The 26478-nt window shown below is 44.5% G+C and overlaps 1 protein-coding gene across 1 annotated transcript; it reads right to left on the bottom strand.

Moving 5' to 3' along the window:
* Positions 1 to 26478, bottom strand: EHF (ETS homologous factor). Its single transcript, XM_002821889.3, has 9 exons — positions 26416 to 26478; positions 16326 to 16425; positions 12376 to 12621; positions 9966 to 10028; positions 7437 to 7505; positions 7242 to 7310; positions 2122 to 2184; positions 350 to 545; positions 1 to 247 (listed from the first exon to the last, which is right to left on the bottom strand). Exons 1-9 carry the CDS (start codon positions 26476 to 26478, stop codon positions 148 to 150), a joined length of 969 nt encoding a protein of 322 aa, XP_002821935.1. The 3' UTR covers positions 1 to 147.

Genomic DNA, 26478 nt, shown 5'->3' on the forward strand with positions numbered 1-26478 from the left:
TCTTCTTCCCGTTAGAAGTAGTTTCTTTTTCCCCTCATGGTACATAAATATCAGAGAAAAGTAGTCTTTGAAATATTTACGTCCAGGAGTTCTTTGTTTGTGATTATTTGGTGTGTGTTTTGGTTTGTGTCCAAAGTATTGGCAGCTTCAGTTTTCATTTTCTCTCCATCCTCGGGCATTCTTCCCAAATTTATATACCAGTCTTCGTCCATCCACACGCTCCAGAATTTCTCTTTTGTAGTAATATCTGTAACAAAGGACATTGCATAAGGTGACTGATCAGATGAAGGTTGCTAGGTAAATAATGGGTCGTACACCTTATTGTTTTCAGAGACATGAAACTCCTCACCTCATAGCTCGGCTGAGCTTTTCATAGGTCATGCTGCTGTTGTTCTTCTTTTTACCCCATAGCTGAGCCACTGCCTCTGATTTCAAGAACCTGAAGATGCCCTCAGATCGGTCTTCCCATTTTATTAATCCTGGGTTCTTGTCTGGGTTCAAGAGGATGTCGCGGATGAATTCCCATAAGTGAGTCCCTCTCGGGTCTGATGAAAAGCAGAAAGGGAGGTTATTAATGATCTAAGTTACAGCAAAGATAGGGCAGAGAGCATTCAGTTAGGTCATCTTCCTCCAAGTAGGAGATACTCATTTCTCCCCTACTTCTCAGGGAAGATGAATCACAGAATCACCAGATGTTGGACATTAAAAAGGTATTTAAGAATAAACTAGCACACTATTTTATTTTACAAATCAGGAAACTGAGGCACAGAGAACTTAAGTGACTTGATCAGGGTCACACAGCTAACTAGTGACACAGCCAAGACTAAGGAATAGGTCTTAGGTCTCCTAAGCCAGGGGGAAGTTTCTTCTAGTTATTATTCACAAACTATTTGGGGTTCATTTCATCCTGTTACTTCCCCAGAGAGCAATTCTCAACCACTTTTATCTAGTACCTCAACCAATTAAATTGCTTTGACCCAGCAACTGTGTTTCAGCCAAATGCAAATCAGTAAGGCTCTAGAATGTTTACTCCCAGAATAGATGAGGGTGGTAGGGAAGGGGGTGGTCACGCAGGGACTGGAGGACCCAATTTGAAAATGAAGCCACTACTGCAATAAGATTATCAACCAAATTCAACTTTACTCCCACTGAATTTTTGATGCCCCACCCCCACCCCACCCACCATTCGAGGGGTTGCATTAATACAGTTTTGTGGGATTATGTGGAAGAGCAGATAAAGACATTCTAATTCCTTATAATTTCTGTATTACATCTTTTTTTTTTTTTTTTTTTTTTTTTTTTGGGACAGGGTTTCACTCTGTGGCCCAAGCTGGAGTACAGTGGTGCAATTACAGTTCATTACATCCTAGACCTCCCTGGCTCAAGCAATCCTCCTGCCTCAGTCTCCCAAGTAGATGGGACTACAGGCACGTGCCACCATGCCCAGCTAATTTTTGTATTTTTTGTAGAGATGGGGTCTCGTCATGTTTCCCAAGCTGGTCTTGAACTCCTGAGCTCAAGTGATCTACCCACCTCGGTCTCCCAAAGTGCTGGGATTACAGACCTAGATTATACCGTCTTGATTTCTTTCTGTGTTCCACCCACAATTCCATGTCTCTGATATTTCGTATATGTTCATAAGATTTTATTACTGAAGGAGACCCAACTCCCAAAGAACAGTGTTGAATCTTAAGAAAAAACAGTCATTTCTTGGAATGGTAACTCCACAAATGTAGGAGGCCAACATTTAGCAAAAGAAAGGATGATACATCTCAGCTGTTTCTTCTTATCTCGCTCCTCTCCCTACCCTTTTCTTCTGGGAGAGACAGAAATTGCTAACCCCATGCCTGCAAGCAGTTCTTAGGCACTGGGTGTCTCAGTTTTAGAGCACATATGACAGAACAAGGAGGAAAAGTCCAATGGGGCTCCACTTTGAGAAACAGCTGCAGAGGGGGGTTACTTTGATAGCAAGTGATGCCTCTATTTTCTCACTCCACCCTGTTTGGGATGAAGACATGAAGGCAGCAGACAGAGGCGATATTTGCCAGAAAACTAGTGGCCTCCAGATGTGCCCGATGTGATGGGAAGGACCAAAGGCCATCTGAAAGCCAGCCAACTTACTGTGCTTTTTGGTGTGGCACTTGGCAGGGGGGTCTTGCTCCTTTTTCATATCAGGTGACTCTGCTAAGGAGAAAAATGAGAGCCGTTTAATTGACCTATCTCCTATAATTCTCTTTTTCATTCATGCATCCACTCATTTAAGCAATATTTACTGAGCACCTACTGCATGCCTGGCACTCTTTGAGTATGTGCTAGTGAACCAAACAAAACAGAGATGATAAATGCTATGGAGAAAAATGATGCAGGTTAAGAAATGGAGATAGATGTATGGACTTGGGAATAATTTGCAATTTGATACAAGGTGGTCATAGAAGACCTCTCTGATTCCATGACCTAAAGGATATGAGGGAGATGGTCATGTGGAGAGCTTGTGCAACAGCCTTCCATGTGTAAGATAGAAGTGCAAAAGCCCTGAGGTTGATGTGTGTTTGGTATATGCATGCTGTAAGAGGCAGAGAGGGAGGAGCTGAGGTTCTGATCATTAATGCCTTATGGGACTTTTAAGGACATGACTCTGAGAAAGATGGAAGCCACTGAAAGATTTAGATCATTGAAAAATTTGTGGTTTGTTTTTTTTTTTACATAATACAAAAATGTAAACATTTATAACAAAGGAAGATGGCCTTTAAGCCAGAGGAGTGCCCTTTTTTTGGCATGCAAAGTTACATTTTAATCAGCCTGACAAAGGGGCCATTGAGTGGCCCAAGCTCAATACAGAGGGCCACAGTGGACTATGGAAACACAGATTAGTTTAACAAATGACTCATTATGGCAACCCTGCGACTATTACCAAAGAGGAGATGATGGAGGAGGACCTAGGAAATAAAAATTCTTCTCAGAAAGAAAACCAAATGATCTAGCCGTGTGTGTGTGAGTGTGAGTGTGTGTGTGTGTATGTGTGTGTGTGTGTGTATTGGGAGGACCAAAGTAGATCTTACAAAGACTCTCACACTCAAAAACCAGCCAATTTTAATACAAAGTGGTCCCTAAATACAAGCCAATTATTTTAAGAAATCGGGCCAGTAAAACTGATCTCTTCCATGTGCCCTTCCTAACCTAGGGTCCACTGACCCAGTGTGGCCTTCAAGGGCCCCTGGACTGACTGAAACCATATATGAAGGGAGAGGGTTCACAGCATCCATTCGATTATCAAGAGAGGCCTATTATTCAAAAAAGCTATGAACTGCCAGCCATTAGATACTAATTAAATTGGTTAAGAAAAAAAGCTACTGTTTATTGAGCACTTACTATGTACCAGGCACTGTACTAAGCACTTTAAATGAATCACTTTATTTAATTCACACAATAACTCTATGACGCAGGTACTAATATGATCCATAGTTTTCAGCTGTGGAGGATCTGAGAAACAGAGGGGTCAAATGACTTGTCTAGAGTCACACAGCTGGAATGTGGAGCCAGGATATGAACACAAACAGTTTGAATCCAGAAGCTTTACTCATAACCATGATTCTATGTAATTTCCAGAAATGGTGGCCGGCATATAATCTTCCTTTGCACATAACAGATTTCACACAAGCCTTTCCTGCCAAGAATCAGGTTCACTTCTATAATGTTCTTGTTAGTAGAAAAGATAATTTCAATCTGACGATTCCATATTTCCCAACGTTCATGGACCCTTTCAACCATCTTATCACCCAGCTAATCAAGACTCAATGTTCCCAGCAATTTCTCGAAACGTCACGGCAGGATGGAGAGAGCGATTTAATAAGACCTAGGTAAACAAGAAACCTCTCATCCTGGTTAAGAATTTCTCTCCTGGCATTGTCACTAGCAGGGCCTGCACCTGACTTGGGTTTCTCTGAAATCTGAGAGGACAAATTCACAGGAAATGCAAGGAGACTTCACTCTCTCTCCCTGTAGGTTGCAGGGTGAGGTTGCAACATCCCATCAGGATGTGACAATATTGCGACAGGTCTGGCATCCACCCCGGTTTCCAAGTGATACATCACTCTGACAGGGCCACGTTGTACTGCAGACAAAGAGTGGCATTTACCCAGCAGGCCACAAGCAAAGCTCGTTTTCAAATGACATCCAGGAGAGATGCAGGGCCATTATTTCAGAGGCAGGAGTTGAATTCAGAAAAATACAAGAGTCTCTCAGTATATTGGCCTCAATTATTGTTTGTAGGTTCCTAATTGATCTAGAATCAGTTACTTTAGAGTTCAGGTGCCTTTGTGAATAAGATGAAAACATTGGACCCTCTCCTCAGGAAAAAAATGCACATATATGTACACATGAAATTTTATCAACAATTTCAGGGGGCTGTGGCCCATGTAACTGTCCATGGACTCTAAAACCCTTAGACTAGATAAACCATGAGGAAATATTCTTTGAGTTGTCAGCTGTTTACCCAAGCTAGGCTCCATCCAGCTAGGAACGTTCTTTTTTTAATCCCCAAATAAAAATCTTTCCGTCATCATAAAGGGGAATAAGCAGTCAAAGGCAAAAGAAGAACCTAATTTCTTCCAGCCCCTCTCTGCCTGTTGCCGTGTGCAGGGGTAAGCCGTGGAATCACTGGCCTGCCTTACCACTGATATCTTTTGATCTTTAACCTCGCTTTAATATGTGTCCTCCTTCTGCCCTAGAATAGAAGTCAAGACCTTTGAAGTTAGCCATGTGGTTAAGTGATTCATTCTTATAAAATAATGGCTTGCCCTGGAGAAGTTGTCCAGCCTGGCTTTCTCTTGCTTGACTCCCAGGCACTCCAGGCCAAGGTCCTACCCAGTCCAGGCAGGGGCAGCAACAAGCCACAGGTTTGTGATGCAAGTGCGAGAGCGTGACTTCAGCTAAGCTGCTTCACAAGAAGCAAAGATTAGAAGCATTTGCATATGATTCAGCTGTGAGCCATCTCTTTACGGGATATACAAATTTCAGTGTTCTAATAGACCGTGCCACCCTAGCTTTAGGCTCAACAAGTCAGTGGATAAACACATCAAGCCCCAGCTGGCATGACAGGCTGGAGGACTGTTGAGCAGAACAGGACTCTGGCAGCGGGCATTTTATGAAACGGGCAGATGACAGAGAAATCAAAACAAAGCCTGTTTCCCCACCTGCATTTATCACAGAGGGCATCAGTTTTTGCTGAGCCTCGCCTTAGCTCAGCTGGTAACTAGCATTAAAACATAGAAAGATATTTCACTGCATTCAATTACATGGGAGCTTGAAATATAAAGACTCAGGCAAAAGACCAAGGTTTTTCCGGGGGGTTCTGGTTCCATGCAGTAGAGACTATAAACTTCTGAAAGAAACTGACCCATATAAGGCTGTAATTAACTATCCTACTGAAGGGCTATTACCCCAATGGATACACCAACCCTAGAGACCGCATTGATTCTTTAGGGCCTGGGTGGTTGATCTCATTTTCCAGCCTGGGTTGCAATCACAGGATAGGAATGGGGAGCTGCAGCAAACAAGGATCAGAAGGGTAAGGAGAGAAGATTCCTGAGCCCATCTTAAGAAGGACTATTGAAAAATACAATCGGTGGACTCGGGAGAGAGCGAGTTCCTTGCTACTGCAAATGCGAAAGCAGAAACTGGCCTCTAAGGCCCCTATTGATTTTGAGATTCTAGAAGGTGTAAGTCAAGATATAGAAAAGAGGATGGCCTGAATGTCAGGGTAGCAGAGCTGTAACTATGATGTTTTGGTTTCCCGGGTGCCTCAAGACCTACTAGCCCCTGAGGCTCAGGAAGTGGTTGGTTCAGCTTTATTCTTAGTTGGAATTTTCTGCCTTAAGTCAAAGACCCAACTGGAAAGATGGAAGGATGTGGGAGAGGACACTGTAGGAAGTCGCAGAGGAACTCAGAGTATGACTCGGGAGGTTTCCTCAGCCCTGAACCCCATGGTCTTGACTGAGTGGCAATGATTGCCACAGAAATTTTACCCCGGTTGGCTCAGTTCCCCCAGAATAGCAAATACACAGCCAAGCCTTGCCAGTGTTTGATCTATTTCCTAATTTTAACAAATACTTCAAGTGACACATAATGCTAAGGACTACTGGGGGAAGGAGAAGTCAAGAGCTATGCTGGCCTCAGCTCTTGACATCAATTCCAGAAGCATTTACACTGGCTCCCAGCCCCATCTCATTTAAGGGGCTTGACCCAAACAAAACCTCAAACCAAAATCTTTCATTATTTCAGTTCTCAAAAGCAAAAACAAAAACAGAAAAAAAAGGAAGGAAGGGTTGCAGACTAATTTCTTTCACAAAGACCCAATTAAATCCCAGTTCTGAAGTTGCTCCAAATTTAATTCCAGGAGAGAGGCACTATCACTTGTGACTGATGTCTAAGTGCCATTTCATAGACCCAAAGAGATCCACAAGTTCGTACTCAGATCACGGGAAACCATAAGATCCTCTTTCAACCATTTCCCACACTGTACACGCCAATGCACCTATCTGTAGGTGGGGGTGGTAATCTGAAATCCCCTCTCCCAGACTCCCAACATCCCAACCTTCTCACCCAGTGTAACCTTGGTTAAGAAGCATGGATAGCCCCAGTTGCATCCAAGCTTAACCAAATGCAGCTAATGTGAACGTAACTCATAAAATGCAGGTGTTCTGACTGATTAGAGAGCACTGATGAGTCATCAGAATTAGACTTAAAAACTGACAAAATAGTGTAACTGTGGGGATTCTGGAAGTTTCCAATGGCTACCCCTTCACCCAGAAACCATCACTACAGGTTCACGGACCTTTGAATTTCACTTTGAGGTATTCTTTCTCTAAGGCCAAATGTAGTTTGTTGAAAATTAAATATAGCCTTATTTCCCATAAGTATACCCAAATATGAATAATTTTAGCAACTATATTGCAAGAGTATGTTTTCATTGAAAATAAAGAAAAGCCTAAACAACTTTTATTGTCACAACAGAGTGACTAGTTTCACAGGAGACCAACATTTTGCCTAGAGGATCCCTACGGGTCATCTTCAATGTACAAATATTGCCTCAAAAGCAAACCTCGTCTAATGGTAACCCCATCCCTTTCCTATCCCTTTAATTAGAAAGACTCCAGCAAGGCAGAAGTGTAGAGTGTTGGTAATTCCCACCGATTCTCCCTAAGCATTAGGCATACCCAGCCTCAGATGTGATGACAGCTTACCAACAGGAAGGTGACTGGTGGTTGTCATGGAGATCTGAGCCCGGCAGAAAGTTTTGCTGTCCAACAAATCTGTGGCCATGAAAAGATAAAGGACATTTAGAGCACCCCCTCCCCCCACCTCACAATAGAGCGCTGTGGCTCTTAGACAAACCGAATAAGAATGTAAAGGGCCTTAAGTGTCAGGGAGTTAGTTACCTACTGTGCTACCATAGTTGGTGTCATATAAATAGTTCTCGTCTTTCCAGGTGTTCATGATGGAAGGGTCTACAAAAAATAGAGAAGGAGAATAGTCAGCGATCATTTTCCCCAGGGAGAAGAGGCTGCGTTTTCTAACTCATTGTTCATCAACAAAGTATGAGGGGTGAGGAGTGGTCCTCAGAGACAAGGGATACGATTCTGCTTCAGCTGCGTTACTTTATAATAATGTTGTTAATTTTCCTTTCAGCATCCTCGGGGAAATGGCCTCATCCATGTGTTCCATACCTATTGCATTTTTAGGGAAGTGAGAGAAGTTGCAAGAATGGGAACCTGTCCTAGACCAAGTGGTTCCTAGGAATTTTCCTAACCTGGCTTGGCATTGTTTTGCATTCTACTGCATAATCACCAGAATATTTTTACCCTGGAGTGTGGTGGGGGGAAGGCCTTGTTAGGGATCAATTTATTTAAATATATAATAAATAATTAATGAGCCCTTGGGGGGTTAATGATATTTCTTTCAGGAAGAGTCTAGTCAATCTTATCACAGTTTCTTCGTTGCTGAAATCCAGAGATTTGTCATCCAAGTTGGGTGACAGCCCCCTCCCTCTAGGATTTTTCCAATTAGCTTAAAGGATGACATAAAATTCTCAAAACAAAACCAAGGAGAAGGGGTGGACTGTGTTACTAAATCAAATAAACACCTTTTAAGAGTGAAGCCCCATTGCCCCATCGCAGAAAAGAAGTGCTCTTGTACTCTGTCTCTCTCTCTCTTTCTTCTGTGTGCTGTGGTAAGCACGTCTCACTTTGATTGACTCTTCAGATTTCAGATTCAAAGGGAACTCCCCTCCACCTACCCCAAATGGAGCTCAACTCCCGCACAACCCCCAGATCTGGGCTGGTCTCCAACAGAAGCATTTTGTTTCTTGGCTAGCCAAAAGCTGTAAGATCTCCCACCTCGTCCTCACCAGAAACTTCCTGCTTTCTCCTCACCGCAGACCTAGGTTACCCTCAGCTCCCCTCCTTGCTGGGTTCTGAGTTTTAGGGCCGGGGTGTAAGCCACTGGCTGAGTTTCATTTTGTTTTTATAGCACAAATGATACAAAACCTGACTTACTGGCTAAGTCCTCGTGTTTACGACATAGGGATTTAGCCGGTATTTTAGCTAATAGCTACATGTTTGGACACCCCAAGCCCAATCTCTTGGGGTTACACCCTCTCTCGTTGGGTCACCTTGTACACCTGTTGTTGTCTCTGAAAACAAACTGAACCAAAGAGGTTTGGGGGTGTTGGCCCCTCTATGAGCTTCTTCTCCCCTCCTCCTAGGGTGGACCTTCTTCTCCACCCTTCCACTCAGCTTTTCTGAACTGGCAACACAAGAATGTCTGGATGGCCAAGAAGGAATTATCAAGTTATTTGGGATCTCTCCAGTATTACCCTGGCTCCTTCAGTGGGGCTATCTGTCAGGTCAAGCAGGGGAGGGGGTGCCATCCTCCTGACCAAGTCCTGCGTCCATCTCTAGGGCAAGACCAGGCCTGTAAAGCACAGAACATCCAGATGGCCCATCCCCTGGCCTCTGAAGAGAAGGGCAGGGCTAGCAAAGCCTAATTCGCATGCTTAGCAACTATTGCTTTTTTCTTTAATAATGGTAGGCCAGCCCACTTATGAAAGGGTAAATAACTGCATGGGCCAATTTTGGCCCCAAGTGACTCACAAATCACCTGCAGGTCAAATTCTGTCCTTGGTGACTGGGACACATCCTCAGGGAGACCTGTGGAAAGCTTGGTTGGCCCACATGGCTCCCAGGCTCCCAGGCATGAACATGGGGAGTGACTTAGGAGCAATAGTTGCTGCACAGTTTTATGATGGCTCATGGACTTTGGAGGACAGTCTCCAGGAGAGAGATTTAGGACAGGGGAAAGGAAACGAAAATGAATGTAGATGCTATGGGACTGTAGACTCTGCTCAGAGCCCAGAATTGTGTCCTTCATATAAAAACACACCTAAGGCAGGAGCTGGGTTGCAGGTACCTTTGTACATCTCTGCAGAAGCTCCCCAGGGCCCCTAAAAATTTGTTAACTACAACACCAAGTCAGCATATTCCCCCTTTTTGTGAAACACACTCCCATCAAGGGAGGAGGGAGAGAAGAGGAGACATTGCCCCTTCCTCTTCTCTTTCCAAACTTGGCCAAGTCCAGTCCCCTGACACTTTTTAAGGTGAGGAGGCCCACAATATATTCTGCATTTCCTTGGCTACTGGCCTGAGGTCTCGATGATGCCACAACCAGGAGTAGGGGGCAGAGAAGTGTGGCTTCCCATAAGTCTATAAATCGGAAATAGGTGGCAGTCACTGGTCGCAAGGGCAAGAATGAGGTTCATGGTGGGGGTGGCCCATCAGAGACAGCCAGGGAAAAGGCCTCCCTGCATTTCCTGCAAAAACTTACTCCCACATTCTCTCTTGCCGTCTCCCAACTGTCCTCCCCGGAGCTTTGCCAGGCTAGGTTGGCTCCCTTTGTCCACTACTACTCACCAGTTTGTTCAGTCTTGACAATGACATTGTGTGTGGACTGGAACAAGTCACTACTGCACTGGCCTGTGAAGGACAGATTGGGATAGTCAAAGAGGGCCCAGATGGAGCCAGAACTGGATGCTTAAATAAGGACAGAACTGGCTTCTTTGCAGAGCTTCTGCCATCCTACTGCCTGGTCACCTATGTTTGTTTATGGGAGGGGGTTTCTCTGTCAGCCTCTACAAACTCAAGCCTGCAGTCTCTGACCCCAGAAAATCAGGAATCTAAGGCACTACATTAGAAGCAATTATTTGATGTGGTAAAGTAAAGGCATCCAGTATGGTGAAATAGAACTTCAGAAGCCCAGTTTTTCCACTACTAGCTATGAGGAAGGTGTGTGTCCTTTACCTTTCTGGGTCTCAGTTTCCCCATCTGTAACAAGATTAAACTAGATCAGGTCACTAGACGACTTCTAAGGTGCTTTCCCATATTAAGATACGATATGAAAATGAAAATGTAGGGAAAACCATTTTAACTAGCTTGAGCCTTCTTTGATTTAAAATCTAATCAAAGCCATCATGATTACATCCAATCTGTGAGATATATCTGGATAAAATGTGGTGATTCTTTCCTTATTTATGCCTCAGCACATGTACAAGCAGTACACATCACATGACCTTGTTTGCTTGCAACTCCTCTCCCATTATCATATATAAAAGCCTATATATGTATGCTTTTATATATATATGTAAATGCACAAATGAATCTAGTATGTTCTTCTTCCCCAGACAGATTATAAACATCTCAAGAGCAGAAGCCACGCCTTTAACCTCTCTGACATTCAGTCTTCCCACCTGTGAAATGTGCACAATATTTACTTTGTCGTAAAGTTATTAAATGAATTAATTCACTTACAGTGCCTAGTATAAATAAATACTCAATAAATGTTAGTTAATAGAATGTCTACACAAAAGCAAACAACAAAAGAGTGAGAAATCTGGCTGGACGTTAGGAACTCAGAGGCTACAGCAGCATGCGGTGAGACCAAACAAGTTATGGGAGGTCAGAGATGGAAGGTCTAAGATGGCCACAGCACCTCCCAGGCCTCCCTGCCTCAGACCTCAATCAGGGCAAAGCTTTAAAGGAGTGGATTTAATTGGGGGGTGGAGGTAAATATTTTTAATTCTTCAAGTGTAAGTCTGATCTTTCTGAAGATCCCTGAGGGTTATTTATAGAGCCTTCTTTGGTTTGATTCTAGTCAAAGAAAAAAGATCAGCCACCAATGTGAGGTGGGTGGGAAGCAGGGCGTGGCCAGGGAGCTGAATGACATCATCTAAAATGGCCACCGCAGCCACAAGCTCTGCTGCAAGGCCCCAGGTCCTCTTCAGTGTTGATGGCTGTTGCCAGGGTATGACTCCGGTTCACAGCCCTGGAGCTCATGCTGCCCAAGTCCCGGTTACTTGCCCAAACATGGGTTCTACCAAGACATAAATGCCTTTTCCAGTGCAGACAGGCCAACTCCCTGTTTTTAAATATTGCTACTTTTCAGGATGCCCATAGTTCTCAGAAGAGCTAGATTTTTACAGCCACTATCAGGGGAACCTTATGCCAGTGTCAAAACTGTTCTGCAAGGTCAGTTGTCCATCCTACTAGGTCTTACATGTCAGTATAGGATGTGTTCATGTGTGAATAATCTACCACTCAAGGACAACATCTGGAGTGGTGGCCCAACCTTGTGCTAGGGGAAGCCTCAGAGAGACATCTGGGGCATTAGGGCAACAGAAATTCCAGAAACCACCACAGAAACATTCCCCATACACGTGTCTAGACCATATGTTCTAACCCTTTTTTTAAGTTACAGACCTTTCAAGAATCTGCTGAGGTATTGTGAATCTTTTCCCCTCCCAAAACACAAACATAGTTCTAATTTTATATATCTTCTTACCACCCTTAGGACCCTATCTTAAGAACCCAGGTCTAGAAGGTTGTGTGTGTGTATGTGTGTGTGTGTGTGTGGTTGTTTTTTTTGTTGTTGTTTGTTTGTTTGTTTTTTGTAACTATGATGATCTTTAACAAGCAAGTGACTGGATGTTAAACTATTGAACCCTGTTTGCAAAGGAAAGAAGAAAACATTTTCTAAGGGTAGTAAGTATTCTAAGAATTCCTAGCCCGCTTTTGTCTTCTTGAAAATTATCACCATAAGGAAAGAATTAAATTACACCGGCGTTTATAAGGGATTAGACACACCAGGTACCCTAGGCTTCAATCCTGTCCTCTCATCTTCCTTCCATTTCCCTGTCTTGGGACATGGTAATTTGGAGGTGAGACCACTCTTTCTTGTCCCTGACAAAGAATCCTGTCATCGGCAGAATCTCTGTTCTTCCGGCTGGCTTCTAGCAGGGTAGGGAGAGACACAGAAAGAGAGAGTCACCGTTCCACTTCAGATGCTGCAAGTTGCTGTAGAGGAGCTGCCCCGCCGTCCCTGCTGCCCTGGTGAACTCCTGCAAACTCATGCTGCAGAGGTGCTCGCCGTTGATGTCGAACTCTTGGAAAGGGATACAACTGGCATCCAGCTGGTTGGTGTCCAGGAGGTGCTGGAGCCATTCCCACACCTGGTACTTGGTCCAGTACTGAGGATGAATTTCATGCCACTGGCCTCCAAAAAACCCGCTGGAAACTGCAAAACAGGAGGCAGCCTCATGAGTGACCCCAGCTGTTCCTGGCTATAGTATCTGACACAGGGATGCACTGTTGGCTGCCAGATATCTCCGAGACACAACCACAGTCCGTGTATGTGCCAGCATGGGGGATGGAGCAGAAATGCATCTTCATGTCCTCTCTAGCCTGCTACCTATCCCTGGGCGCTGGATGAGGACAAGAGAGCTGAAGTGCTCAGAGCTCATTCCCCCACCTCACCCAAAGTAAAATATCATGAAAGCTAGAGCGTTGCTATCATTTCAGCAATGTATTAGCTTATTGTCCATACCCAAATAGTTCTCTTCCTCTTTTCTCTCACTCTCTCTCATTTTTTCTCTCTTATACACACACACACACACACACACACACACACACACACACACACACCAAACTCAGACCATTTTCAACTAAAACTAAGGCCTGAAATTAAGGTTCTTTTCTCTACAATGCCTTTGCTTTTCCTCAAAGTGGTCCAGATTATTGATCTGCTAACTGGACTGATATCCCACTGCCCCAGCCTAGTCATTATAGCTATCATGATGTCACTTCCCTACTCAGTTACCTTTAGTAGTTCTCATCACCCACTGAAATTAGGTATAAAACTGCCTAGCTAGGCACTGAGGCTCTTCACTGACTCTTCTTCAAGTAACCAATAACTCTTGTCTTTTTTCTGTGCTGTTCTTTCAGCTCAGCTTGTGTTCTACCTCTCACTCCTGTTGAATTCCTACCCATCTTTCGAACTCTGACCACCCTGTAAAGTCATCCCCAATCCCGCCAACTTGCCTCAAGGGCTCACTGTCCTCTTACTCTCCAGGAGACATGCTTGGTATTTCTAATGGCTTTGTCATGTTCTGCTTTTCTCTACAAGTCTCTAAGTGCCATCTTATTATCCTTTGTAAATTGTATGCTTGAGATCACAGACTGTTTTACTTGTCTTTGTATCACCTAAAAAATGACCTCAGAGACTTTGTCATGGTAGATGCTCACCGTATATTTATTTAATGGAATATATTTTTGAAGAAGAAATAAGGTAGGCATCTGAGGAGTTGGGAGGTGCGTTTACAAGATGGTACATTCAGATACCAATGAAGAAGTGCAGTTCATTAAACTGGATAAATATTGCTGAGCCTAATATGTGCTAACCATCTATATATGTGACTCATGCTCACTTAAAAAAACATTCCATAGTCTGCCCGAAGTTCTGGGGCAATGGAAAAGACAAAGCCAGCATCTGAGGGCATGTAACAGGGCTGAGAGAGCTTACAGTTCCCTTGGAAATAGATGTTGGGAAGGAACTCTCTTTCAGGAAAGATGAGTGAAAGGGGCAAGGGGCAAAGACTATTGCATCCCACCAAGCTGAAGCAGGGGAAATCCAACTGAACGTCACACATGGATATTCCAACAAACTCAAGGGTGGACCAGAAGAAGAAAATGTAGTGCAAGAAAACTGTCTCTAACTTTTTCTTCAAGGTCACGCCAGATCAGTTCTTCTCAAACTTTAGTATGATCGTGAATCACCAGGGAATACTGTTCAAATGCATATTCTGATTCAACAGGTCTGGGGCAAGGCCTGAGTTTCTGCATTCCTAGCAAGCTTCCATGTGATGCTGATGTTGCTGGTCTATTGAATTACAAGGAGCTAAAGGCCTCAGAAAGGTCTAACTCCCATAATGCCCATGGTCCAGCCCAAAACACCCTCAGAGGAGAGACTGAAGGGGAAATGTTTCTGACCCAATCCCTCTTCTTCCTCATTCATTCAGAATCCATCCACGGCTTCCAGACCTCAGAAGCACTAAGAGCAGGAGGTCAAGTTTATCTAGCACACAAAGGTGACTGCCATTAGTAATACCCACCACTCACAGTATGCACTTAGCTCCTCGTACCTCATGGCCAAACAAAAGCAGCCCCCGGCCCACAACGTGGGCTCTAAAGAGGAAGCCAATAGTCAGGGGTTGGGGGAGGAATGGAACAATCTAATGTAAAAATCTGATTATACGGAAATAGTCCCAAATACACAGACTTTGGGCCGGATCTTTCCATTTCCCCCAAATTTTGGTGCCTCACAAATAAAGCTGTTTAAGGATGGGATATATATTTTGTGGCTCCCCAAGTCTTTCGTCTTTCTTTTTCTAAAATAATTGTGTTGCTATGACAGTACAGCTCTGGTTTTGACAACAAGAGGCACCAACTTTTAATAACCTAACAGCACATGTAGAATAATCTCATCTGCAAACTTGATATGGTCTAGATTAAAAGATAGTCCCTGCTAGTGTATCTTGTTCAAACTTGGGAGAATCAGGAATTTTTGTCTGAAGCTGACTGGGGAGATTTCGCATCAGACAGAGAACACACCAAATTCCTGAAGTTTCAGGAGAAACAATAAAAATTCCTATGAGTTCACATCCTCTCTGCCATTCAACTGATCTCCTTTTCCTCTTCAGTCTCAATCAAGGCTGAGCTTTCTTTGAGGTCTCTGGAATTTAAGAAATAAAAGTGGCACCCCAGTTCTACTTCCTGCTGAACACATTTTCCCAGCTTTCTCCAGAGCAAGCAGGAGAAATGCTGCCTTCATCGAGAGGCCAGGGTCCTGGGGATGCCAAAGACTTCCAGTTTTATTTGGAATCCACTTTCTGGGTCCTCACAGGGTATTTGAGGCCCACAAAAGAAAATGCAACTGCCCAGAAAGTGCAGCAGTTTGGGGGGACAGGTGACCGAGTAAGGGAAGCTCACCTGCTCACCCTTTCAACCATGTTTGACTAGGATTCCAAATTAAAAGAGGTGGAGCTCCACATGGATTAGCACTCGCTGCAGAATAACTCTCCCATTATCCTCCCACTTCTGCCTCCTCCCAAGCTCTGGTCACCAACAAACCATCTCCATATTTCAAAGCAAACTCGAACAGCAGAGCCTCTGGCAGGCAGATTAGCAGTGGGTGTGGATTGGGAAGAGGCCCAGAGCTCCCTAAACTCACTGCTGTTGGATGCACAGCTGAATGCCTAAACTGGAGGGCTTCACAATGGGGTATGGAGTTCCCGATTCAGCAACAACTTGATTCAGAGATTCAACTTGATTCAGGGATTCAACTTGATTCAGGAAGCCACAAGCTTGATCACTAAACCCTCTATACACCCCACCACCAGGTCCCCTCTTCTTCTAATAGAGGTGTTCTAGATTAAAGCTCTAGGGAGAACACCTGCTCTCCTTACAAATCTCCTCTCCCCTTGCAAAGAGAGGCCGCTGGAAGATGAAAAAAGAAAGACCGAACTGCTATAACCCTCTCCTTCCTAACCTCCATGCATGCGCACATACACACACACACACACACACACACACACACACACACACACCCTTTCTCTCCTAGCCTATCTTGATATCCCAGCAAAACACTATTAAAAGCTTCAACAGAGAGTCTTTCCTTTAGGCATCTCCTCTACTCCCCTCACTGCCAGGCTGTCAATCTGGAACCTTGAATTTTGGGAGGAGGCAATAGAATATCTCAAACGAGCTTTTGTCTGGAACCCTGGGGGCTGGTAGGGAACTCCAAAATTGAGTTTTCTCCATTCCTTCTTGTCCCACATCTTCTGCTGAAAAGCCTATATTATTCAAACATTAGGTTGTGAGAGGAATTAAAGCAAAGAGCCCCCACAGCACAGCAGTGACTCCAACACCCACGGGCCCTCTTACCATTGCACGTGGAGTAGCTGTCTGTCCAGGCTGGCGGCTGGTGAAGGAGGTTGTTGCCAGGGTTGAGATTCATTACACCACCTCCTTCCAGAATCATGATCTGTTAGGAGATCAGACAGCCTGTTCAGTCAGTGCCTCTTGGACAAATGTCATTTGAAAGTGCAGATCACAGAGTAAATTTAGGAAGAAAATAAAGAGAATTTGTCCTTCCACCCATTGCCTGCCACCCATTGCCAAAGCGTTTTTTGTAAAAGCAAAACTCACAGCAATTAAAAATTTCCAGGTTCAATTTTCATATGCATGAGGCAAGTTTTTACAGCCACCCATTCATAAATGAATAATCTCTGATCAGGAATGAAGCGGGAGGAAAATGCAATACCTGCTCCCAGGGCGAGGCTGGCTGGCATCCAAGTAGTGTTTTTTTTTTTTTTTTTTTTTTTTTTACAAAAGTGAAAATGCCAAAGAGATTTTATTTAAAGTGCAATTTCAATCAATGAAAATCCAAGCTGGTGGCAGCACAGCCCCAGCACCTGTGTGGGAGCTCGGCCTGCAACCGCACCTGCACACCCAGTAACAACTTTCCTCAGTGCGGGTATCTGCCACGGGCTGGGCTGGTCGTCAGAGGGCCTCAGTCATATTTTAATAGAGCTCTTCAAGTATATGGCTTTGTGATAATATCAGGAATCAGTTGGTTTCTGTGACAGACACTGCCCATTTCTGGTAAAGAAAAACATTTTCCTTTCTGGTAACAATTATAACCAGTTTTTTTTTCTCCTGTTAGAGACCTGGAGAATTTAGTGGGTTTCCAAGCTGACCTAAGTAAAAGTGGCTTCCGCAGTCTGTGGGATCATTTTTGCAGTAAAGGACTTGGGAGAAGAGATTTGTTCCGTGGGCTTGTTTGGGTTTATTTTATAACAATACAAACATTTTACACTTCAGAAATATTGTCTTCAATTGTCCAGTATTTATAATGTCCCTACTCCAAAGCAGGCACCCTCCACCTTTCAGACCAGATCCCCAACCGTGTGTTCAGTCATTTAAACGAAGAGCAGCCTGTTTCCAGATCGCTATTGGGCAATACCCAGAGGCTGTAAAAGTCACTTGCTGTTTATAAAATGGGGTGGGGAGAGGAATTCAGCTTTATAGCTGCAATTCATGGAAAATTTTCTGCTTGTTTTGGGGAAATTTTGCATCCTCGGGTATTACCAATGTCCGCAGGATTAAAATTGCCAACCCAGAGGATTTTCAGCCCTTGGCATTCCTTCCCCTAATTTAGCTACCGCTCCTCTTGTTCTGTGTAGGGCCTGTTGGGGGAGAAGAGGGGTCTGCAAAAGGCATACTAATATATTCATGTGTTCATTTATTCAACAAATATTTATCAGCCCAATAATGGGCTGGGCACTATTCTAGGTGATGGGGAGAGAGCAGTAATTAAAGGTTGAACTAGGCTACACACAGATATGTATGATGATTATTAGCATCATCATCACTGTTGCTTGGTAAATAATTCTGACTGAATCCAGCCTAAGTAGAAGGTGGAGAAGGAAAGACAGGGTAGGGATGATGGACATTATAACAGCAAAGAGCCACTGGGGGGGAAGATAGGAGAACTGGATTCTATGTCCTGGCACCATGTATAGGAGCTTTGAAGCCAGAAGAGCTGGGGTCGATTCCAAGCCTTCCTACTTACTAGCTAAGGTTAGTACTCACCCAGACAAGTTACCTAACCTCTCTGAACCCCAGTCTTCTCATATGCAAAATGCAGCTAATCATACCTCGTCTGTACATTGATTGGAGATTAAATGAGTTTCTGTACCTCGAGCACCTGGCACAAAGTAGGGCACGAATACGCGTCAGGTGTTATGATGAGGAGCGTCACTAGCTCTGTGGATAGCCTGAACCAGAAATGATGCTGGGCCTCAGTTTCCCCACTTGAAAATTTAAAGATGGTGACTATACTGATCATAAGTTCCCTTTCTGAAAACCTCTTTGATTCTCACCCTCAGAGAAAGAAAACAACCTCAAGTCAAACCTTCTTTCCTTTTTCATAATAACTGGGTATTTTCCCATCCAACTTTGTAGAGCAATTGCCCTAAAGCTAAGAAATCAGATTGGGAACTTCAAGGCGAAAGAAAATCTCTAAGTCCCCAGACCGGGTGGCTCAGGGAAGGAGGGGGGCCCGGGGCCCAGTGTCTTGTTTGCTCAAGGCTGGGCTTGTTCCTTGCTAGCATTTGCTCAACCACAAGCAGTGGAAAGGTTACTGTTTAACCCTGAAAGGGCTGAAGCTCAGAGCCCAGCCCATTTGCATGGAGGGATTGGCCTTCCAGGCTCAGGGAGGACAGGTAGGGAAAGGCTTCTCTAAAATTCTTTCACAAGGATTTGCCTGCAGGGTTGTTTCAAAGTGGTCATTTCAGTGGCAGCACCTGCCTGGGCCAGCTATGCTTCCTGACAAACAGAAAGCAGGGTGGTGTGGAGGCTGTGCACCCAGGCTTTGGAGCTGGAGAGATGCAGGCTCAGATTCCAGTTCCCCTGCTTACTGTGGGTGACCCTGAGCCAGTGCCAAGTCTGTCTAGCCAAAAACATTCTGTTCCTCACTTTCTGTACCTGATAAATGGGAACAATACCAAACTCAAAGGGCTGTAAGAATCAAATGAGGTCATGCACATAGAGAGCTTGGCAAGTAGTAAAAAAAAAAAAAAAAAAAAGAATTTAATAAATGTTGCAGAACAATATGGGGCAGTTCTCCACCTGTGGCCAAATGCCCACAAGCCCCTCTCCTCAGGGCCAACGTCATTTTCCACCATGACCTTCTGGAAGCATCCAGAACTTCTCCCAACCCCCAGAGATGCCTTTAAGACTGCAGGGTGGCAGCTGCCGCATCACCATCCTCCTGCAAAAAGATGGCCTGTGCATAGCCCTGCTCCCTGCTGGCACTCCTTTTCCAAAGGAAAGCAGCCAGCATGGTGAGGGGCCCTTTTTTGCAGGGCACATTAAGTGGTTTCCACTCATAAAAGAGTTTGTGTGGCTTAACCCTTAGTGAGTCAGAGTTCACTTGAGCTCACCTGGGCTTGTAAGCAAAGAAGGTCAGCATTTCCAACTGGGCACGGAGCTGCAGGGAAAGACGTCCTCAGGGTGGGCACATGAGGCCCAGGGCCAGTGTAGCAGAAGGCCTTTGGCCGAGTCCTACCCTCCTCTGAGGCACAGTTTTTCAGGCGTAGAGTGAAGACACTTGCCCCAACACCCTCACAGGACTGTTGAGATGGAATGAGATCATGGATAACAAATGTGACTTGAGAATTGTAAAAAAACCTTGTTATAACGAACTCACCCACACCCCCATATGCTAATGTAGACTTTCTGTGGTATATAGTAATTGCTTTATGGGGTATAAAAAGCAATCCTTTTAATTAGAAAGCAGGGGAATTATTGAATGCTCTTATTTCAGCTCCCTACTTTACTTTCAGCATAGCTTTCATTATTTTCCTTAAAAAAAAAATACCATCAAATATGTGGAAGTAGAGACTTCAGAATCTGAGATTCCTGGGTTAGACTCTAGGTCCCATCTTTCAGCCCTGTGATCTTGAGCACATTAACCTTTCTGAGCCTCCATTTCTCACACTGGTTTAGAAATGGGAGAGCTGGAGGGGGTTGCAGGGGAGTATTTGTTTCTCCTAAGCCTAAGGGCTGTTTTGAAAGATAAATAATTATAATGGGTCTAAAAGTGTCTTGTCTAGCCCCTGGCAAACATGGGCCCCATCAAAATCATTTTCCTTTCCCTTCTTTAAACATTCATTCTCAAGGTGTTCCTCTAACACATTTTATTTCTTCGAGGACTGAATCCCCAGTTCAGAGCCTAAGTGAGAATGACTCCACCCTGGGAGTCAAAAGGAAGCTGGGAAAAGAACTTACTTCTCCCCATCTTCTGCTGGAGGCAGGAACCTTGGATTGGGAGGCAGAGGAGGAATCCTCAGCCACCCTAGGTAGTGGTTAAAAGCAGAGTTTCTCAACCTCTCCACCACTGAAATGTGGACAATCCCTTCTGTGGGGGCTGGCCTGTGGATTGTAGGATGTTTAGCAGCGCCCCTGGCCCCTACCCTCTAGATGCCAGCAGCACCCCCTCCACACACACCATGTCCCCGAGGCAAAAACCACCCCCAGTGGAGAATACTGGTTAAAAGCTTGTGGAGGCAGACAACTCAGGCTTTGCTCTTACTGACGTGACAAACTTAGGCTGTCCCTTAGCCTTCCTGGGTGCCATTTCCTCTCCCGGGGAATAGGCATAGGCTTGCTGGAGGGTTAAATGAGACAAGGCACCTCAAAGCCCACAGCAGAGTGCCTGGTACCTACAGAGTAATTGCTTGATCTGTGAAGGTTTAAGAGAATACATTGGGTATCCGAGCCACCTTTGTCTGTTCCCAGGTGGTATGTATTCCGGGGAGATAGTATAAATTATTACCTGAGCTATTAAAAACTGCACACACACAAAGAAAAACTATACCTCTTATTTCAAACTCAAAGAGTGAAGTGTGACCTGGTGTGGTGGCCCACACCTGTAATCCCAGCACTTTGGGAGGCCAAGGCGGGTGGATCACTTGAGGTCAGGAGTTTGAGACCAGCCTGACCAACATGGTGAAACCCCATCTCTACTAAAAATACAAACATTAGCTGGGTGTGGTGGTGCACACCTGTAATCCCAGCTACTCAGGAGGCTGAGGCAGGAGAATCTCTTGAATCCAGGAGGCAGAGGTTGCAGCGAGCCGAGCTCGAGCCACTGCACTCCAGCCTGGGCGACAGAGTGAGACTGTCTCAAAAAGAAAAAAGAAAAAAAGGAGTGAAATGAAATGTAGATTATCCTGAGATTTTTTCATGTGTATTCCCCCATCCTTTTTCATAGGTAGGAACAATTGGAGGGAACTCTGTATTTGATTTTGAGACACTGATTGTCCAGAGGTTGACATTTGTCCCAAACTTCACCTCTTTGTGCAGAAGTTTGTAAGACTCACAGTTGTGGGGCAGAATTGTACTCTTTATTTGAAGAGAAGGAGCCCTATGTGCTACCCAATAGACTGAAGAACTAGCAAGTACATCATGCCAGGCTTCTTGACAGGACCTATTTAACCTTAGGCAGCAAGTCCCCTACAATGTGCCATCAGCTCCCCTAAAATTATGGGCCACTGGGGCTTGGCCAATCTGAAATTCTTTTTGCAGCAAGAAAGCACTCTTCTGTGCTAAACGACCACAGCCTGAGACATGGCGGGAGATAGGCCAGCCTCCGCATCTCACTTCTTTTAAGGGCAGTTTCAGGTAAACACAAACTCCCGCAGTGCCCTGAGTTGCCAAGGACTTGGACTGCTTCTGTGTCAGCCACACAGAGACACATCCCAGCCCCATGCGCCTGCTTCTCCAGGCTTGCTTCGTCAAGGGCTTATTTCCAGAAAAGCACCACCATGACCACCATACACAGCCTGGACCAATGAAGGGGAGCAGGGGGAACAGAGCACTTAGTCTAACCCTGAAGTTTCAGAGTCTCCCATTTTGGCTGCTGGTTGGTGGCAAATACGGGCATAGCAGAAGGTAAAGCCTAGCCACAGAGACTGAATCCCATTAAAAGCTGAGTTGAGAGGACACATTCAAGAGTGTGAGGAGCTTGAAAAGCAGCCTAGTGGTGCCGCATGTCTTTTTTTTTTTTTTTTTTTTTTTTGAGATGGAGTTTCGCTCTTGTTGCCCAGAATGGAGTGCAATGGCAAGATCTCGGCTCACCGCAACCTCCGCCTTCCAGGTTCAAGCGATTCTCCTGCCTCAGCCTCCCGAGTAGCTGGGATTACAGGCATGCACCACCACCCTGGCTGATTTTGTATTTTTAGTAGAGATAGGGTTTCTCTATGTTGAGGCTGGTCTCAAACTCCTGACCTCAGGTGATCCACCTGCCTTGGCCTCCCAAAGCGCTGGGATTACAGGCGTGAGCCACCGGGCCCAGCCGTGGTGCCGCATGTCTTGAGGGAAGCTCTTAAGAGAATAAGGATTCATGATTCAAACGGCCAGGGTTGAAATCTTGGTACTATGGCTTGGTGGGCTGTGTTAACCTTGGAGAATTTCTATCCTCTCTACCGCCTCAGTCTCCCCACATAACAAAATTCCACTTTGGAAGGTGGAGCTGATATGAGGATTAAATGAGATTGTTTGTAAAGTCCCCAGCATAATGTCTCATATGTAGCAAGTGTCTAGTCAATGTCTATGCTTATTAGAGGGTCTGCCCATGAGTCTCTGTTTAAACTGTGTTGGCTGGCACTGGGGACATCCTTGTGGTAGGGGTAGACTCCTCAGAAGCAGGATCATGGTTGGGAGCCCCAGGCTCTGGAGTTACATGGCCACAGTTCAAATCCTGGCTTTGCCAATTTCCTAATGGGGCAAGCTTGGACAAGTTATTTAACTTCTCAGGACCTCAGTTTCCTCATCTATAAAGTAGAGATAACATGAAAAGGGTTGTCGAAAGACAACAATGAAATGATACCTGTAAAATGCTTGGAAAAGCATGACACATAGTAAATATTTGATAAATGTTTGCTGGTTTTTATAATAATAATCATAATCATACTTGTAGTTTTTATTTTATTGAACTCTCAAGGAGGAAATTGAGAGCCAAGTTCATTTCAAGCAAGGCTTCAAAGCTCTCTTATCTGTACAGTCTTCTCCAGTTCTGGCTGGCTGGCACAGTGGAGCCTAGGACTAGATCTCACGCCTCCCCACTCCCTATTCTGAGAGCTGCTGTGTAGACGCACCATTATGGCTGAGCTGTAAACAGCGGGGCTTGGACCCTGCTTGCAGAAGCCATGATGTTCCCCTCCGGCTGGGCACAGTTCTTACCCAAAGGACGAAAGCCATCCCTCCTGTCCCCCTTCCTCTCACTAGACACACTGCCAAGGCTGCCAAGAGCAGTGGTAAAGCATATGCTCCTAAGCTCTGTGTTGTCAAAGGCTTTGCATTCCCACATACCATAGCTGGTTTGCAGGTGCAAAAAAAAAAAAGACCAGGAAGAGTAGCATGTCTAAAACGCAAGCTCCTGGTAGAGAACAGCTGAAGGTTTCTCTTTCCTCCGAGTCCCTTAGCACAGAGAATGCGCAAATACTGCAAAGAATAAGGTTTGCTACTTGGAAGGCTGAGGCAGGAGAATCACTTGAACTCGGGAGGTAGAGGTTGCAGTGAGCTGAGATCGCGCCATTGTACTCCAGCCTGGGCAAAAAGAGTGAAACTCCATCTCAAAAAAAAAAAAAAAAAGAATAAGGTTTCGGATTGGGGCTGGGGCTGATAGGGACAGAAAAGCAAGAAGAACCCCTGGGCCACTGGCAGGGAACTGGAACCACACATCCCAAGACCCAGGAGGCTCTGCTCAGCCTTGGGATTCCTAACAAGCCCAAGGACTGCTCCACTGGCCTCCCTTCTTAAATATACAGAGCGAACCTCCCAGAAGAGACCAACGCAGGCCAGCTTGGGCCTGCTCAGCTGGAGGGAGGTCTTTCTTTTGCTCAGTGATGTGGCTACTGAGACTCAGGATTAAACACTTTAAAAATAATAGTAATAACTATATTATAGTAATTAGGACTTACTGAATACTTAAAACGTGCCAGCTCTGCACTGCTGGTTTAAACATATTATCTCAATCAATGCTCACAACAACTCTAGAAGGCATTATGTCATTTAACAGATGGCCTCTCTGAGGCACAGAGGAGTTAGGTGACTTGTTCAAGGTCACATAGTTTAGCAAGAATTGGAATTGGAAGAGAATTCAAACCCAGACTGTCCTGCAATAAAACCTGGGAACTTGGCCACTCTCTGCTGAGAAGAGGGTGCTTTGCCAGAGAAAACTCATTCTCACTTTGACTCCCATTCTAGACACGGTCACAGCATTCTCCCTGTGCCGTCTGCTGCCTTACACCTTTATCAAGCTTATATACAAATATATGTATACATATTCGTATGCATGCATATATACATACATGCATATATAATGTAAATTATCCCCCTATGACTCAATAAAGTTATTTTAATTTTGTATTTGGGAAATTGACTGGTCCATAATTGTTTATGCTTTACCTGAATCAGACCTCAGGCCAGAGAGCATGGTTTGCTCCTGCTGCAAGGGTGAAGGTACACTGAGAGCCACCAGGGCCACAGAGCAGAACTTAACCAGGGCTTGCACCTGCATTCCCTATCCCCAGCCCCAGGGGATTGAGAGTCAAGGCCACCGTCAGCCTTCTTCCTAGCTCCCTTATTCATCCAACCACATTATCCCCAAACTGCCGCAGAGCTGGCTGCCATGTGGGTATTTTTACTCCTGAAGCCAAAGGAGCAATTAGTCCTTTTAAATAATTACTTTTGTGATGACAGCAATACCCACACCATTCTCAGTCCTTCATCAAAGTTACCAGCAGGTGAATTCACAGCATTTGCCCTAAGGATGTTGCAACAGCTTACTGACTTCCTGTTTCAATATGACTGTCGTTTCAAAAGACTACTCCCATATAAGAGAAAAAAAAATTCATGTACATGTGAAAGTCAACTGAATATAATACATACAATCATTTGTGTTTTTACAAATGAATTGAATTGTGAATCAAGCTTGGGGAATGTATTTGATTCTCTTGGGATTACATCACAGATAATTTCATAGCCTTATAATGTGTTTTGAAACAGACATTTTTCATGTTCCCAGGGGCAACATCCGAAGTATTATTGCTGGGGTTTCAAGGGTTTTCATGACCAATAATGCAGCACTGGGAGGCCAAGTCTGGATCCATTATAGGTACACTTTATTGATTGTAAGCCATTTGGAAATATACATAGTATGCTGATCTTTATCAGTCTTGGTGTCAGACCCAGGCTAGGCAGCACATACTGACAGTGGCAGGCACCCAAGTTGATCAAAAGACAAGCTTGCCTAAGATGACCCCCAGGGCCTTTATCAAACCCATTCAGATATGATAAAGTAAGAATAGGGCAAGCTTCGGATTGTAAAAGGTCACAGAGGCCTTCGAGGCCTCAAAAGAAGCTTTGACTCTCCTCTTCTTCCAAACATTTACATCCTCCTGGTTTTATTTGTTTTCTGTGGGCCTCTGTGGACAACTTATCACTATATTATTTGCCAACTTGAAATAAAATAGGTCCTAATGCTCAGTACCCCCTTATTGTTAGATTCAACAATGTTTGGCTACTGAAACCCCAGATCTCTAAACTAAAATCTGCATTTCTGAGAACCTCCCTTAACGAAGTCTTGAACACTCTCACCATTGAGATTTTCTGGTCTATATATAGACTCACCCACTTGCCTCCCTTCCCTTTCCCACCACAAGATGACTAACTCCAGGAGATATCAGCCTTGAAAGAAATGTCCATAAATGCAAGCAAGTCCTTATAAAGCTAGAGACAAAAGATTCAATGTAGAGAATTCAACCTCTAATTCATCTGCAGATAACCTACTATTATATTATTTGCCAACTTGAAATAAAACAGGTAACTGCTTAGTTCTATTAATATGAAATGGTCAAATTCAACAATAATTGGATACTCAAAAGTATGAGTTCTGAAGGCCAAACAGACAAATCTGGCCCCAGAATATAGCGCTTGCAGAGGATCTCTCTGATGGTTACTTCCATCAGGAGGATCTCAAGGCTGGCCAAGCCACCCCTTACCCCATCCCACTCCCATCTCAGTCCTTCAAAAGATTACTTAATTAACCTGGACTTAAGCCCTCGTACCGAAGACAATTAGTCTCTCAGCCTTCAGCAGAAAGAAACTATTACCAAGAAATGCTTATCCAGCCATTACAATATTGTCTCAGACCCTCTGTAATTCATACATATTTACCAAGTGTCTACTAGATGCCGGGCACTTTGCTAGGTGCTGGGGATACAATAGTTAACAAAATATAGATGCTGCCCTACTCTGATGGACTATTCACAAGCACAGGGCTTCCAAAACAATAGTGGCTCCTTCCAAAGTCATCTGAGCTCATTCCCCACCTCCTGTTGTGAATGGAATGGGGCAAGAGCAGAGAGAGCCGGGCAACCCTCTCTGGCATTTGAGAATGACCAACCTTGAAAAGAATTTCAACTAGGCTTAAAAGCAGGACCAATCCTCTTCTCTCCGGCAACCCCAT

Source organism: Pongo abelii, chromosome 9 (assembly GCF_028885655.2).
Source record: "Pongo abelii isolate AG06213 chromosome 9, NHGRI_mPonAbe1-v2.0_pri, whole genome shotgun sequence".
Classification (NCBI taxonomy): domain Eukaryota; kingdom Metazoa; phylum Chordata; class Mammalia; order Primates; family Hominidae; genus Pongo; species Pongo abelii.